The 13430-nt window shown below is 36.0% G+C and overlaps 2 protein-coding genes across 6 annotated transcripts in view; one reads left to right on the top strand and one right to left on the bottom strand.

Annotated features, from left to right (window-relative positions):
• The window catches only part of RhoGEF2 (Rho guanine nucleotide exchange factor 2), a 358602-nt gene that overhangs the window by 228621 nt on the left and 116551 nt on the right, over positions 1-13430 (top strand). The window lies entirely within an intron of this gene.
• Positions 3624-4337, bottom strand: LOC148950610 (uncharacterized). The gene has a single exon (XM_089091347.1). The coding sequence runs from the start codon at positions 4335-4337 to the stop codon at positions 3624-3626; it is 714 nt and encodes a 237-aa protein (XP_088947473.1).

The following is a 13430-nucleotide window of genomic DNA, read 5'->3' as shown; positions in this document are numbered from 1 at the left end:
CTTGGAAAAAAACACTTAAATGAAACATTACAATTAATTTTTTTTTTTTTTTATTAGTTAAAAAAATTTCCAGATTACCTTGCTGTTCTCCTGTAAGGCCGTATATTTGGCTTTCAAATACACGTCTCTATCTATCTATCTATCTAATATGCAGAATACTTGTACCAAACGCACTTTGCATGCAGACCCGCTATACTTTACCCCCCCCCCCCGCAATATGCAAATTTACAGCCAAAATTTATTTCTAAAGTAACGAGGAATCTAACAAAAAAACAGGTGAGTTCTCGAATTTTACACAGTGTAAAATTGAGTGAGTGGCGCATAATACATAAGTACCAAAGTTCCTTCCCTTTACGAAAAAAAAAAATAAAATTCTCAAATTTGGAAATCCTTTTTTTTCCACGGGGGGATATTTTCGGGGGGGGGGGTAATTACTGGGGAGTAAACGCCGGCCACCCTTGTATTTACAGTCGCCATAGCTCTATCTGCTTATTCTTCTATCATTGAAATGTGTTTTAATTAACTTTTGGATTCCTATTTTCAATTAACAAAGATTATAATTTAGAAGTAGTGTGTAAGACGGGCCATATAGAGGAAAGCAATTAGAAAATTATTTTTACGAGTCTCACTATTTTTTCCATATAATTCACCAATTTTGGTGCTTTTTTGAAGTTGCCCCCTCCCTAACAAGAAACTAATTCTGACTCATGTGTATAGGTAGATTTTAGATGAAAGCAATTGGAAAATTCCATATAGATCACCAATTTTTGGTGCTTTTTTTAAGTTGCCCCCTCCCTAACAAGAAACTAGTTCTGACTCATGTGTATAAGTAGATTTTAGATGAAAGCAATTGGAAAATTTGCATTAGGAGAAATTTAGGAGTTATTTTATGAACTCGTTTTTCAGAATGAATAACAGTCATGTGCTGAGTTTTTGAATGAAAGGAGAATGTTCAGCACGGTTTGTCTCTTAGGTCTGCTTGCTCCATTTGCCTATAGGCTCTTAGTATTTTTCTTGCCCTTATGTAATCATGCATTCCTAGGTTACTTCCTCTTTGCTTACTCAGTCTGATTACATACCTAGTTTAGGAATGAGCGTTGTCTCTCAATCACAGATTAACACGTGATTGTTACGTGATTTGTGCTTTCGGCGCTTCTTGGAGATATTTGATTATTTTTCCTAAATTCTCCCACCACTGACACTGACTTTTTTCTGTGAAGTCCATCCAATTTATCTAGTGTGGATGTTTTTGCGGTTTCCCCAAAAACCATTGCTCCTTGCCAAACATCCGCTCGAAAATGAGCGGCCACCTATTTCCAACAGTTTCCAATGAGATACACTTCTAGTAAAAGCCTATCTAGCCTTGTTTTTAGATTGATCACTTTGTGTTCTGTATTGTGTTGATTAAAGCCTAGGTCCTTCAACTATTCTGTGTTGGCATACATATGATGTGAGATTAAAAAAACTAGCATTTATGAGTGAGCATTGATTTGAGTGTTGCATCAGAATTCCGTTATTGTTGAAAATTTTGTTGGATATCCCAGTTTTGTGCTACTTAAAGTCTACTTGTTGTATGGTATATCCCCTTGGCTGCAAGGTCAAGTCATTGTCGTGTTTCTAATATCTTCTTACTTCTTTTTTAAAGCACTTCTAAAATTCCAACTGATCGTTTAACGGTTTTTATTTTTAACTAATGCAATTTCAATAAACGGATACTTTTGGTGAACTTGTCTTTTCCACTTAAAGTTATGGACTCTTATATGCGTGTTGTGCCGTTGATTCTGTATCTTCAAAATATGAAAATAATGCGTACAACTTTTTGAGATTCAATAGCAGGTGCAAATTCAGTTTATTTCGTTTTGAGTTTGGCAGAAATCAGAGGAGTAGCTGTTTCAATTTGGCTAAGCTGGAAGAGCATTGGTAAAAAGAAAAAGAATGCTCAATATTGGAACGAAGCTAAAAATTTGTTAATTAATTGATGGGATTGGCACTGCCTATTTATCACGCCTAGAATCGTGTGTCTGTTTCCGAGCCAAGATCTGTAAAACAGTTATCGATTGCTTAACCAGGAATGTGTATTGAATTTGAATCTTCATACAACTTTATTCCGTTGTTTTTGGATTATTTTTAAGACAAGTCATGTTTACAAAGAAGAGAAGTCCTTTTCTTGGGGACGATTTGAGTCCCCCTAATAGTTTCCGACCGGATTTTTTGGCATCTTCTAACTTTTTAAATAAATCCCCTAGTCCTGGAAGAAGTAAATCCCCAGCTCCGGGGTTTGGGCATGGTGAAAATCGAATCAGCACAATGTTTAGACGAAAAAAATCGCCTAACGATGCCTATCAAAGGAATTCAATTGCGGCCCTTGTAGAGGAAACTGGGTTAGCCGTGGCACTTCCCAAGGTTGTTTTTAACCTCGGCACTCCTCCGCTTGATGTCCGTGTTAAGTGCCTTAGTTCTCCGGAAAGCAGTGACATTTCGGGCGACGAATCCTCTAGGTAAGTTAATGACGTGCTAATCACTTGTACTTCAAATAAAGTTTTACATTTCATTTCAGCCGTTTTTTACAACCATCATATCCACTACCTTCCCCTATTGTTCGGTTTTAACCATTATATATATATCTATTTTTTGTGTTTTTTTTATTACTTACGATTTTTTTTTGGATTTGTTGGTGGTGGCTATATACAGTAAATATATTGTTCGGGCATTCTTATATTGAGTTATATATCTCGGGGTAAGTGAATGTTGAAATTCATCAAATTAACTTCGAATAAACTATTACCTTTTATTCATCTCCCCCCCCCCCACTTTTTAACCATTCTTTCCACTATCCTGACTTATCGTTTTTAATTACGTCATATATCACACGCAGGAAAAGTCTTCGACCTTTTTTTTAGCTGGATACAGTAAAGAACGAACCCAAGGGAGATCAGGCAGCATAGTCACTCAAATATCATACCCAGTATAACGTCATATTGTATACGAAGGTGCAGTTTATGTTAAAAATTGTATCTTATTTTTAACACATGTTTCATTAATTACATAAGCACGTAGATATCGCTAGCAGTGAAAAAAAGAGGGCACATCAATGCTACACATGTTAAAAAGTTATTTTTCTTGTTGTCCAAAGCTGGGGACTGTAAGTTTGCTGTGTGGAACTTTCGACCATGACATCCAATGGGGTACTTTTTGTTTCGATCCGACACTCTTTTGTAGGGGTTTCATGCTGTTTTTTGAAACTTCCATGAATTTGTTTTCAAAATAACATTTTAATGTTATATTTAATGTTACAATTTAATGATAATAATTACCATTCCTAATTTAGCTACAAATAGTAATTTTTCCATACTATCCAGTTTTTTAAGCGTACTTTCTTATTGTTGGGTTTTATCAACGAGTTTTATGAAATTTTATCTTGAAAATGGCGTTGCATCGAAACGAAAAGTACATCATTGGAATTGCCATTGCCAATAAACTGTATTTCGCCTAAACGGTGAAAATTTCAGTTTAAAGAAAATCCCATACCGTGAATCCGTCGCCACAGCACAGCGGTGATGATGCTCTCCTTGAGAATTTAAGGGTTGAAGTTCAAGCCAAGCTGCGGAAATGTAGAATTTAGTTTAAACACACACGATGGATAATATAAGTGTTAGTATGCATAGTACAAATACTGTACCCCCAATTTTAAGACCTGACGCGGAGGATGGACAAGGTAGTTCAAACACGCCTTTGATGCTATCAGTAAATTGGATTTTAAGTTCGGGCTGATCCGCAACATCTCTTCCAAAACTGTCGTAACATCCAAGAATCTCTTCATTACCCGCGAAGTTCAGACCCAATTTTTCCCATATACTATCCTGTGCTCTTATTATAACGCCAATTCTTAAGCCCTCTTTTGGATGGTCTCTTATCCTTAGTTTATAGGTAGCTCTCCTGTCTTGGACCATATTTTTCCAAGGGAAGTCAATTGAGCAGAGTACAAATGGCGGTCTCCTTCTCCCCTTTCCAATTTCAACAATTATCTGATCATCTTTGCCGTAGTAAATGAAATATCGGCGTTTAAAATCGATATAAAACCGATCTGCGTATTCGATATAGGGAGCGTTGATAGTAAAAGAGACATGAAACTCTCTTGAATTTTCATAGTCCTCTTCAACCTCAAGGGCTAGGAAAAGGCTCTCCCCTTTCTCAGGGTTTTCAAATATACCACATTGATATGACTCTTTGATAGGAAACCGACGACGACCTTCACTTACATTTGTTAGAAGTATGAATACAGCTAATAACAAAAATTTCATTAATATCGGTGCCACGTTTGTAAAGTCAGCAGCCATACAACTGATAGAATTGCGTAACGAAATGCTTAAGAACTGTAATGAAATAAAATTTATTTAGCATTTTCAGGTATTTTTCTAGTTTAAATTCCAAAAGTAGAATTGTTGCTTAGGCACTAATAATATTTTTGCATTTTATGTAATATTTTAGAGATTTTGAACCAAAAACTAAAATAAAATGAAATCTATTTCAAATTTTCTGGTATTTTTTCTAGTTTAAATTCAAAAGGTAGAATTGTTGCTAAAATACCATAAACATTTTTGAATCTTATATAATTTTTTAGAGATTTGTACCTGATGTTATTTTTGTGTAGTATTATTTCAGTTGATTCACAAAGTAACTAATATCCTACAGAAACAGTTATATACGTCTGACATATAGTCAAGATTTTTCCTTAGTTCTCTATTTGCGTTTTCCTTTTTCTATTTTTTTTTTACATTTAACACCTATGGCATGAATTCATTATATATTTGTCGGTACTGACGTCATTATAATCAGGTTTTACTTTTTACATCATTTATGATTACAACCTGTAGTTATGATGTCATTCATCATCACGTAGAAAAAAAATTTAATTTTTCGTAAAAAATTGACTTTACCATAAATATATATATTTTTTAATTACCAAAGGCACTAGATGTAGTAACCTTCTTGAAAATGAGCCCTTAAACAGCTCTCTATAATGTTCCAGTGCCCTGCTAGCTGCGGAGAAGGAAAAAAACGGAAAGAAAAAAAGATCCTTCGGATGCAGAATTTTGTAGTTACAGCCACTTTCCTTGTCTTTCAAGCCAATGGATTTTCCTTATTGTTTAAGGCAATTGACTAAGTTTCCTTTATAGGGTTTTCGGCCAAGGCGGTTGCAAAGCTGTACTTTATGTTTCGGTCTAACACTATTTTTAGGGGGTCCGGGCAATTGTTTTTGTTACTATGGGACGTGTTCGTCTTTTACTAGATTACAGCTACCCCTGCAACCATGATTAGATAGAGTCCACATAATACTTTATCGTAACAACTTGGATCATATCAACTGTTAGTTATTTTGTCATGAAAAGCCTAGTTGATAGTTCAATTTTGTTTTGTAAAAAAATTAAAAAAAAAAAAAAAAAAAAAAAAAATAAAAAATCAGTGCTAACCGTGCAAATAAAAATGATTTTCCTTGTTTTTTAAGCCAGGGGATGTAAATTTCCTGCACAGGGTTTTCTGCCATGACGGTTCCAGTGTTGTATATTTTGTTTCAACCCAACTCCATTTGGGGGAGGGGTTATCTAGCTGTTTTTGGAAATTTCGTTAAATTTGTTTTCAAAATAAGATTTTACTATTAAGAGTAATTTGGATAATGGTTACCATTCCTGAATCAGCTAGAAGTGCAATTTTTTTCACTTACTAGTTTGATTTAAATGGATTTTTCTTGTTACTATGGACCGTGGTTCGTCCTTTACTAGGTTGCACTGGTAACAAAAAACGGCATCTTCATATACAAGAAGTAATAAGTTACAACCATGAATGATGTTACAATAAAACTGTATGTTGACGACAGTTGCAACCGGGGCTCGTTCTTTACTTCATCATAGGCAGCGCGCTAGTGCTGCCTATGATAAAATTGATTTTGAATTGAAGTTATCAAGTATTTTGCAGTAGGTTGCATATGGTTGCATCAAGACATGGCTAATTGTAGACAGAGAAAAGCCAAGACAGATAGTTCAAGTAATTGAAAGGCAAATGTTTAAATGGCTGGGGCTGCACGGGTAAATGGCGGGAGTATGCCTGACTCTTTTATTGGACACATACTTGTCAGGCGCTAGCGCTTAGGCAGCGCGCTAGCGTTGCCTAAGTAAAGAACGATGTGGCAACAATGTGTTTTTTTTCTTCGACAGGCACTTCGCATCGAAGGAGTCGTCGTATAAACTTCGAAAAAGGCTCATTTGATTGAATATTGGGGTGGCTAGTGCCCTTTTTAATAGTCGAAAGTGATTGGAGGGCAACTAGCCCCCCACGCCCATCATTCCCCAAAACACATCCAATCAAAGTTTTGAGATAGCCATTTTGTTCAGCGTAGTTGATTTCCAGATAGAAAATAGGTTTTTCAGGAGGACACTCCTCCACAGCCCTCAGGGCAAGGGTTTTAAGTTATGTCCTGGGGGCATATAAGGTTTTTAAAGAAGGCGTTGTCGTAGAAACTTCAAAAAAAGCTATATAAAAAAACTTCAAAACCCTATGCTTTCTAAAAGCCAGAATATAATTTGTACTTTACTGAAAAACAATTCTTTTAAATGTTTTCACTTATAACTTTAAGAAAACAAAAGTTAATTAAGATTTTAAGGAACAAATATCAGCATATGTATATTAAACTGACAATGCACATTTTTTTCAGTGAATTCATTTGAATTTTTTTCAGTAAAGTACCATTTATATTTTGGCTTTTAGAAAGTATAGGGTTTAGAACCCTATTCAGATTAATTTCTGCTCGTTTTGAGTTTTGACTCATTTTAATTTCCGTTCGTTTTTGGTTTCATTTATTTATTGATAGTGATTTGTGGTAGTTGTGTGCTTGGTAGATTATTTGATTCTATTTTTGTTTCATTTTTGGTTTAATGGAGTTCTTTACTTTTTTCTGAAAGACTTATTTTGTGCAAAAAGTTTTTTTGATTAATACAGTCAAAAAAAGGAACGTCTTTCTAAAAAGCTATGCTGGTTGTTCTGACTTAAATTGGACCTCAACTTCTTTTAGCCACCAAGGAGCGGAGTCATACATTGAAGCCATATGACTCATTACATAGGCAGTGCTAGGGAAATTGCAAATTTTGATAGGAAGATGAATGTATTACGCTTTCAGTTATTTTCTCTATAGAAGATATTGTATTTCAGAGGGTATATGATATTTCGAAAAGTACAGATCTCGCCTCTTGATATGCGGCAACCCTATTATTGAGTATCCTCAGAAGTAGTGTGACGGAAAAGTATTATATTTTTCATTGTTTTCTTTAGTCATTTTACAAAACTTTCTTGTAGAAAAAAGAAGCTTTGAAATTTCCCAGCACTGAAGAATAGCTCCCTTTTTATTTCACAAAACATTTCTTATATTTCTTTTAATCTTCATTTCATTCAAACAGTTCTGGTAGCGAACTGTAAGTAAGGAGTAACTCGGCTCAATAGTTACCGAAACTCTAAACAACGCAATTTTGTGTATCAATATATGCATCAAAAGAACCCGCTTAATGTGCTGATCCCAAATATATAATATCATCAAGTTTAGTGTTACTCATCAAAAGCTACGAACCTGAGAAAAATTGCGTGATTTTCGAAAAATGGAAAAACGCCCTCTAAAAGGAGAAATACATCCTCAAAGAATCTGAATGAAAATCGCACCATCAGATTCAGTGTATCAGAGAACCCTACTGTAGAAGTTTCAAGCTCCTATATACAAAAATGTGGAATATTGTATTTTTTTTGCCAGAAGAAAGATCACGGATACGTGTTTATTTATTTTAGTTTTTTTGTTTTTTTCTGTTTTTCACAGGGGTGATCTTATCAAACTAATGATCCTAGAAGAATTGTAGAGGTTGCATTCGAACGGAATTTAAAAGTTCTAGTTCCCTTTTTAAGTGACCAAAAAGATTGGAGGGCTGCTACCCTCCTTTTTTCCCCAAAGCCATCCGATAAAAATTTTGAGATAGCCGTTTTGTTCAGCATAGTTGAAAGTTGCAACAAATGTGTCTTTAGGGGTAGCACGATCCCCCACAGTCCTTGGGGAAAGCCCTGTAAGCTATGAAACTTACCTATTGTTTGCGTATAGTCCGAGGATCTGGAAGATGCAGCTAGACGGCATAATGGTAAAATATTGTACTGGCGTTTTAATAAATTTAGAGGTAGTAATCAATCTGGACTTGGCCCATTTAAAGACAGAAATGGGGCCACGATTTGGAATAAAGAAAAAACTAAAGAGAGATAGGCTGAACATTTTGAGGATTTGCTTGTCCAAGATAGAGTTGCAGGGAAAGATGTAGAGAAAATGAAAAAGTTTGTGATACCTTGGATGTGAAGGAAGATTTGTTTTGTGAGGAAGAATTAGCAACAGTAGTAAAAGGATTACAAAAATAATAAGTCTCCAGGTGCTGATAGTGTGGTAAATGAGTTTCTTAAATATGGTGGCTCTGAGGTTAGAAATAAGTTACTGAAGATTATGAATATGATTTTTGAAAAAGGGGAAGTACCTAAAGATTTTAGGAAAACCTTAATTAAGCCACTTTATAAGAAAGGTGATACAAGTGAGTGTGGTAATTATCGAGGTATTAGTCTGGTCCCTGTTGGTAGCAAACTACTTAGTAATACGATACTTTTTAGACTGAAAGATGCCGTAGACAAAGATTTTAAGAAAAGAACAGTGCGGTATTAGAAAAGGTAGAGCATGTGTTGACCAAATTTTCACTCGTAAGCTAATAATTGAGAAGTGCCTGAGTTTTCAAACACCTTTGGTCCTCAGTTTTATAGATTATGAGCAAGCGTTCGATTCTGTTGATAGAAGGGCTTAAGTAAACGTTTTTATCCTTGTATACCCTTGTATCCTTGTATACCTTGTATATCCTTGTTTTTATCCTTGGGAGACCACGGAATCAAATGTGGAGGAAAAAGTCGATTATGCTGATGATTTAAGCATCCTAGATGAAATTGTGAGCAAAATGAATGAAGTTTTAGAGGTTTTGCGAGTTCAGGGTGCTAGAATTGGTTTGACAATTAATGTTAGGAAGACTAAGTCACTAAGGCTAGGAATAAGTGAAGATGAAAAAGTGACGTTGGGTAATGAAAAGATAGATCAGGTGGACAGCTTCACTTATCTTGGTAGTATTATTAGTAAAGATGATGGGAGCAGTGAAGGTCTTAAAAGTAGAATAGACATAGCTCAGGGTGTTTTTTCACAGTTAAAAAAGGTTTGGAAGAATCGGAAGATAAGTCTGCAAACCAAGATTAGAATATTAGAAGCTACAGTTACGACAGTGGTCAAATATGGCTCTGAAGCATGGACGCTCCGAAAAGCGGACGAAGATTTGCTAGATGTTTTCCAGAGAAATTGCTTAAGGATTGTTCTGGGAACCCGGCTGACTGACTGTATTTCAAACAATAGGCTGTACGAAAAATGTGGTTCAATACCGCTCTCAAGGGCTATTAATAAAAAAAAAAAACTAGTTTTTTTTAACTGAAAGTAAAGAGCGACGTTCAAACTTAAAACGAACAGAAATTATTCCGTATATGAAAGGGGCTGTCCCCTCCTCAACGTCTCGCTCTTTACGCTTAAGTTTTTTATTGTTTTAAAAAATAAAGTTGTGAGACATATTTTAGCGTAAAGAACGAGGCGTTGAGGAGGGGGCAGCCCCTTTCATATGCGGAATAATTTCTGTTCGTTTTAAGTTTGAACGTCGCTCCTTACTTTCAGTTAAAAAAAACTTGTTTTTTTTTGTTAATTTATGAACGTTTTTGAATTAATGCAGCTTCGATTTTGGCTCACCGTACATGAATAATTAAAACGAAATTCGCATATTAATTTTCCTTTTTTTGGCTAATTGGCTTACTCGAAATTTTGTTCTGACGTAACTTACGAATTAACTTACGTAACGAATTTCTATATTCGTATGTTTTTATTACGTATATTAGGGAGTTCGCTCCCTTGCCAATACCTCGCTCTTTACGCTAAAGTTCGAATTTTGTTCGAATCACAAACCCCTGAATCATAAAGGCCGGTCAATTGGAATAGATAGCTCTGTTGAAAGTACTAAAAAAAACTTTAGCGTAAAGAGCAAGGTATTGACTAGGGGGCGAACCCCCTCATATACGTAATAATTTCTGTTCGTTTTAAGTTCTCAAAATTTTGATTGGGTGACTTCGGGAAAAAAATGAGCGTGGGAGGGGCCAAGTTGCCCTCCAATTTTTTTTGTCACTTAAAAATGGCACTAGAACTTTTAATTTCCGTTTGAATGAGCCCTCTCACGATATTCTAGGACTACTGGATCGATACGATCACCCCTGGGAAAAAAAAACAAACAAACAAAAACAACAAACAAATAAAGACGCATCCGTGATCTTTCTTCTGGCAAAAAAATACAAAATTCCACATTTTTGCAGATAGGAGCTTGAAACCTCTATAGTAGGGTTCTCTGATACGCTGAATCTGATGGTGTGATTTTCATTGAAGTTCTATGACTTTTAGGGACTGTTTCCCCCTTTTTTCGAAAATAAGGGAAAATTTTTCAGGCCCGTAGCCTTTGATGGGTAAAACTAAACTTGATAAAACTTCTATATTTGAAATCAGCATAAAAATCTGATACTTCTGATATATCTATTGGTATCAAAATTTCGTTTTTTAGAGTTTCGGTTACTATTAAGCCGGGTCATTCTTTACTTACAGTGTTTGATAATGAAAGAAAGGTTGAGGTGGCTAGGGCACGTTGTGTGGATGAAGGATGACAGATTGCCGAAGATTGTTATTTTCGGCCAACCGTCTAGGGCTAAACGGAAAGCAGGTCGTCCTCGTCTGGGGTGGGAGGACCTCATAAAGAAAGATTTAAAGGAAATGTGAACCTCGTTAGCGGGTGTAAAAAGGGAGGCTTTGAATAGATGGGGGTGGAGGAGGAGCGTGGGTAGCTGTGTTGGCCTCAGGCGGCTTGGTGCTGCGGTGAATTGTTAGTAGTAGTAGTGCTAGTATTGTAGTGTTTTTATTTGCCTTACTTTTTCTTTGCCAACTCAATTTTGCATTTGGAGATGTTCCCGGGGAATTTTCCGGGGATATTTTCCGCGGGTTTAGGTTTCCGAAAAAAAAAACTTTTTTGGAAGGGAGGATTTTCGGAGTGATCGGAAAAATGATTTGAAATTAAAATCTGTTTCTAATGAAAGTATGCTAAGGAGAATTTTTCAGCTTGAATCGTCCGCGCGAAATTTTACGTAGGGAGGATTGATAGCAAGGATGGAATTGTCCGAGGAGAATTATTCTGGGGGTGATGTATACGCGGTAGGAACTATCTACGGAGGAGTTTCCCGTGAGTGGAGGGAGTTTTTCATGGAGGGTGAGCCAGATTTACTGGGATTATTTTAAAAACGATCAGAAATTAAATAAAAAAGAAATTTTTTAACTGAAAATAAGCAGCAACATTAAAAAATCAAAACGAACAGAAATTATCCCATATATAAAGGGGTTGCCTCCTCTCCTTAGTACCTTGCTCTTTATGCTAAAGTTTGACTGTGTGTACCAATTTTTTAAGAACGACCCATGAAACATAAGGGCTGTTTAATTAGAATAGAAATCTTTTTTAAAAGTGCTAAAAACCTTATCGTGAAGAGCAAGGTATCAAGGAGGTAGGCAACTCTTTCGTATACGGAATAATTTCTGTCTGTTTTGAGTTTTAATGTTGCTCCTTACTTTCAGTTGAATAGACTTCTTTTTTTTAACAACTAAACTGATTTGCTTCATTCTTAGGAAAAGCTGAATTGTATAAGTACATATCAGCTATATGAAGCCGTGCCTAGAGGCACTCAGCCGTGGCAGAGAAACTCAAAGAGTGCGTTTTAATGCCCAAATGTTCTAACTCTCATTGAACAGTCATATAGATATGGTATGAGTTTTGGGGAAGGAGGGGGAGGTACAAACTGATATCTAATCCCTCTGGATTCCGGGGAACATTATTGTTCTACACTTTTATTATTGGTACTGGAGGTGGGTAATAATATCTCCCATTTATAATGGTAGGAAAACTACCATTTATAATCGGCGAAAACAAAGATCCTGGTAGTACTTGTCACCCCTCTCCCATCCCCCAAGAATTTCCTGGCAAGGCCCATAATGTCCTGCTTCGCCCTTTCTTCCTTTGTGCCAGTAGGCATGTGAATGCATTATTTATACTGCATAGAAAAAAAGATTTTAGCAATGAGAGTGATACTATTACCCCACCCCCCAGTATCATTGGGCTGGTAGCCCACATCCTATCTTGGTTCTTTTATGGCAATGCTATAGTATTGCCTCTGACTTAAACAGGTGAGTAGAACTTTCAATTTCTCTTCTAATGAACATCCTAATTATTCAGGGGGAATATGGGAGGTGGTTCCCCCAAAGAAAAATAGACATTAAATAATCTTTTCATTCTTTAATTTCTCAAAGACATTCTGTTTTCAATTAATTACATACTTCGTCAGATATTTGTAGTAAATAGCATGAGTTACAGGTTATATAGAGCAACGAGCTGGTTTTGAATTTGATTAGAAGGCAGTTAGCAGTAGCTCATCAATATTTTGACTGTTTTTATCTCATCATCTCTTCACACTGAAATATTTGGGTTACAAATATACCCTTATTAAATATTATGATGACTGATTCGAGAATTTTGCAAACTGATGGATTTAGGTTAAGAGAACAATATGCAGGGGGATATATCATGACTCATGGTGGGGGCAACTTTTGCCGAATTTATTTTTCTTGTCGTCTCTCTTACAAGCAAGAATTTAATTGAAATTGACAATCTAAAAAAATTGAGTTTGAAATTGATCATGGATATTTTTTTTTCCAGTTGAGTATACTTACACATGGCAGTGACGAATTAGGTTTATTATGTAAAATTTGTGGATGTTTCGGCTCCACTTGCCTGTACTGCAAACACCCCCATCATTTAGAATGATGAAAAGGGCATTCCAAAACTTTGGCAAAATACCTCTTGAAACACAGAGGTTGAGGAGAGTTACCTTTTAAGAATAGTCATTGGAGTATTGCTGATTGGACCCCCTTCCCCCCCGCTCTCTCTCTTTTTTTCTTTCTTTCTTTCTCTCTTCTCTCTCCTCTCTCTCTCTCTCTCTCTCTCTCTCTCTCTCTCTCTCTCTCTCTCTCTCTCTCTCTCTCTCTCTCTCTCTCTCTCTCTCTCTTCTCTCTTCTCTCCAAAAGAACATATTACAGTACGGAGTATGGCACAGTCAAACCTCAGTTCGCGATTTTCTCACCTGTCGAACCATTAAGATTTGGACCGAGGATACGAGAATCAAATGCCTTTGTTTTCGAGCAAAATTCGGTTCTCGAACACCAGTGACATGGTGCTGTGAGACCTGTCGTAAATAAACATTTT

Source organism: Artemia sp. Qi Xiang Cuo, chromosome 7, assembly GCF_049724085.1.
Source record: "Artemia sp. Qi Xiang Cuo chromosome 7, ASM4972408v1, whole genome shotgun sequence".
NCBI classification, from domain to species: Eukaryota; Metazoa; Arthropoda; class Branchiopoda; order Anostraca; family Artemiidae; genus Artemia; species Artemia sp. Qi Xiang Cuo.
Note: the sequence above shows the minus strand (reverse complement) of the source record. Positions and strands in the feature narration are given on the sequence as shown.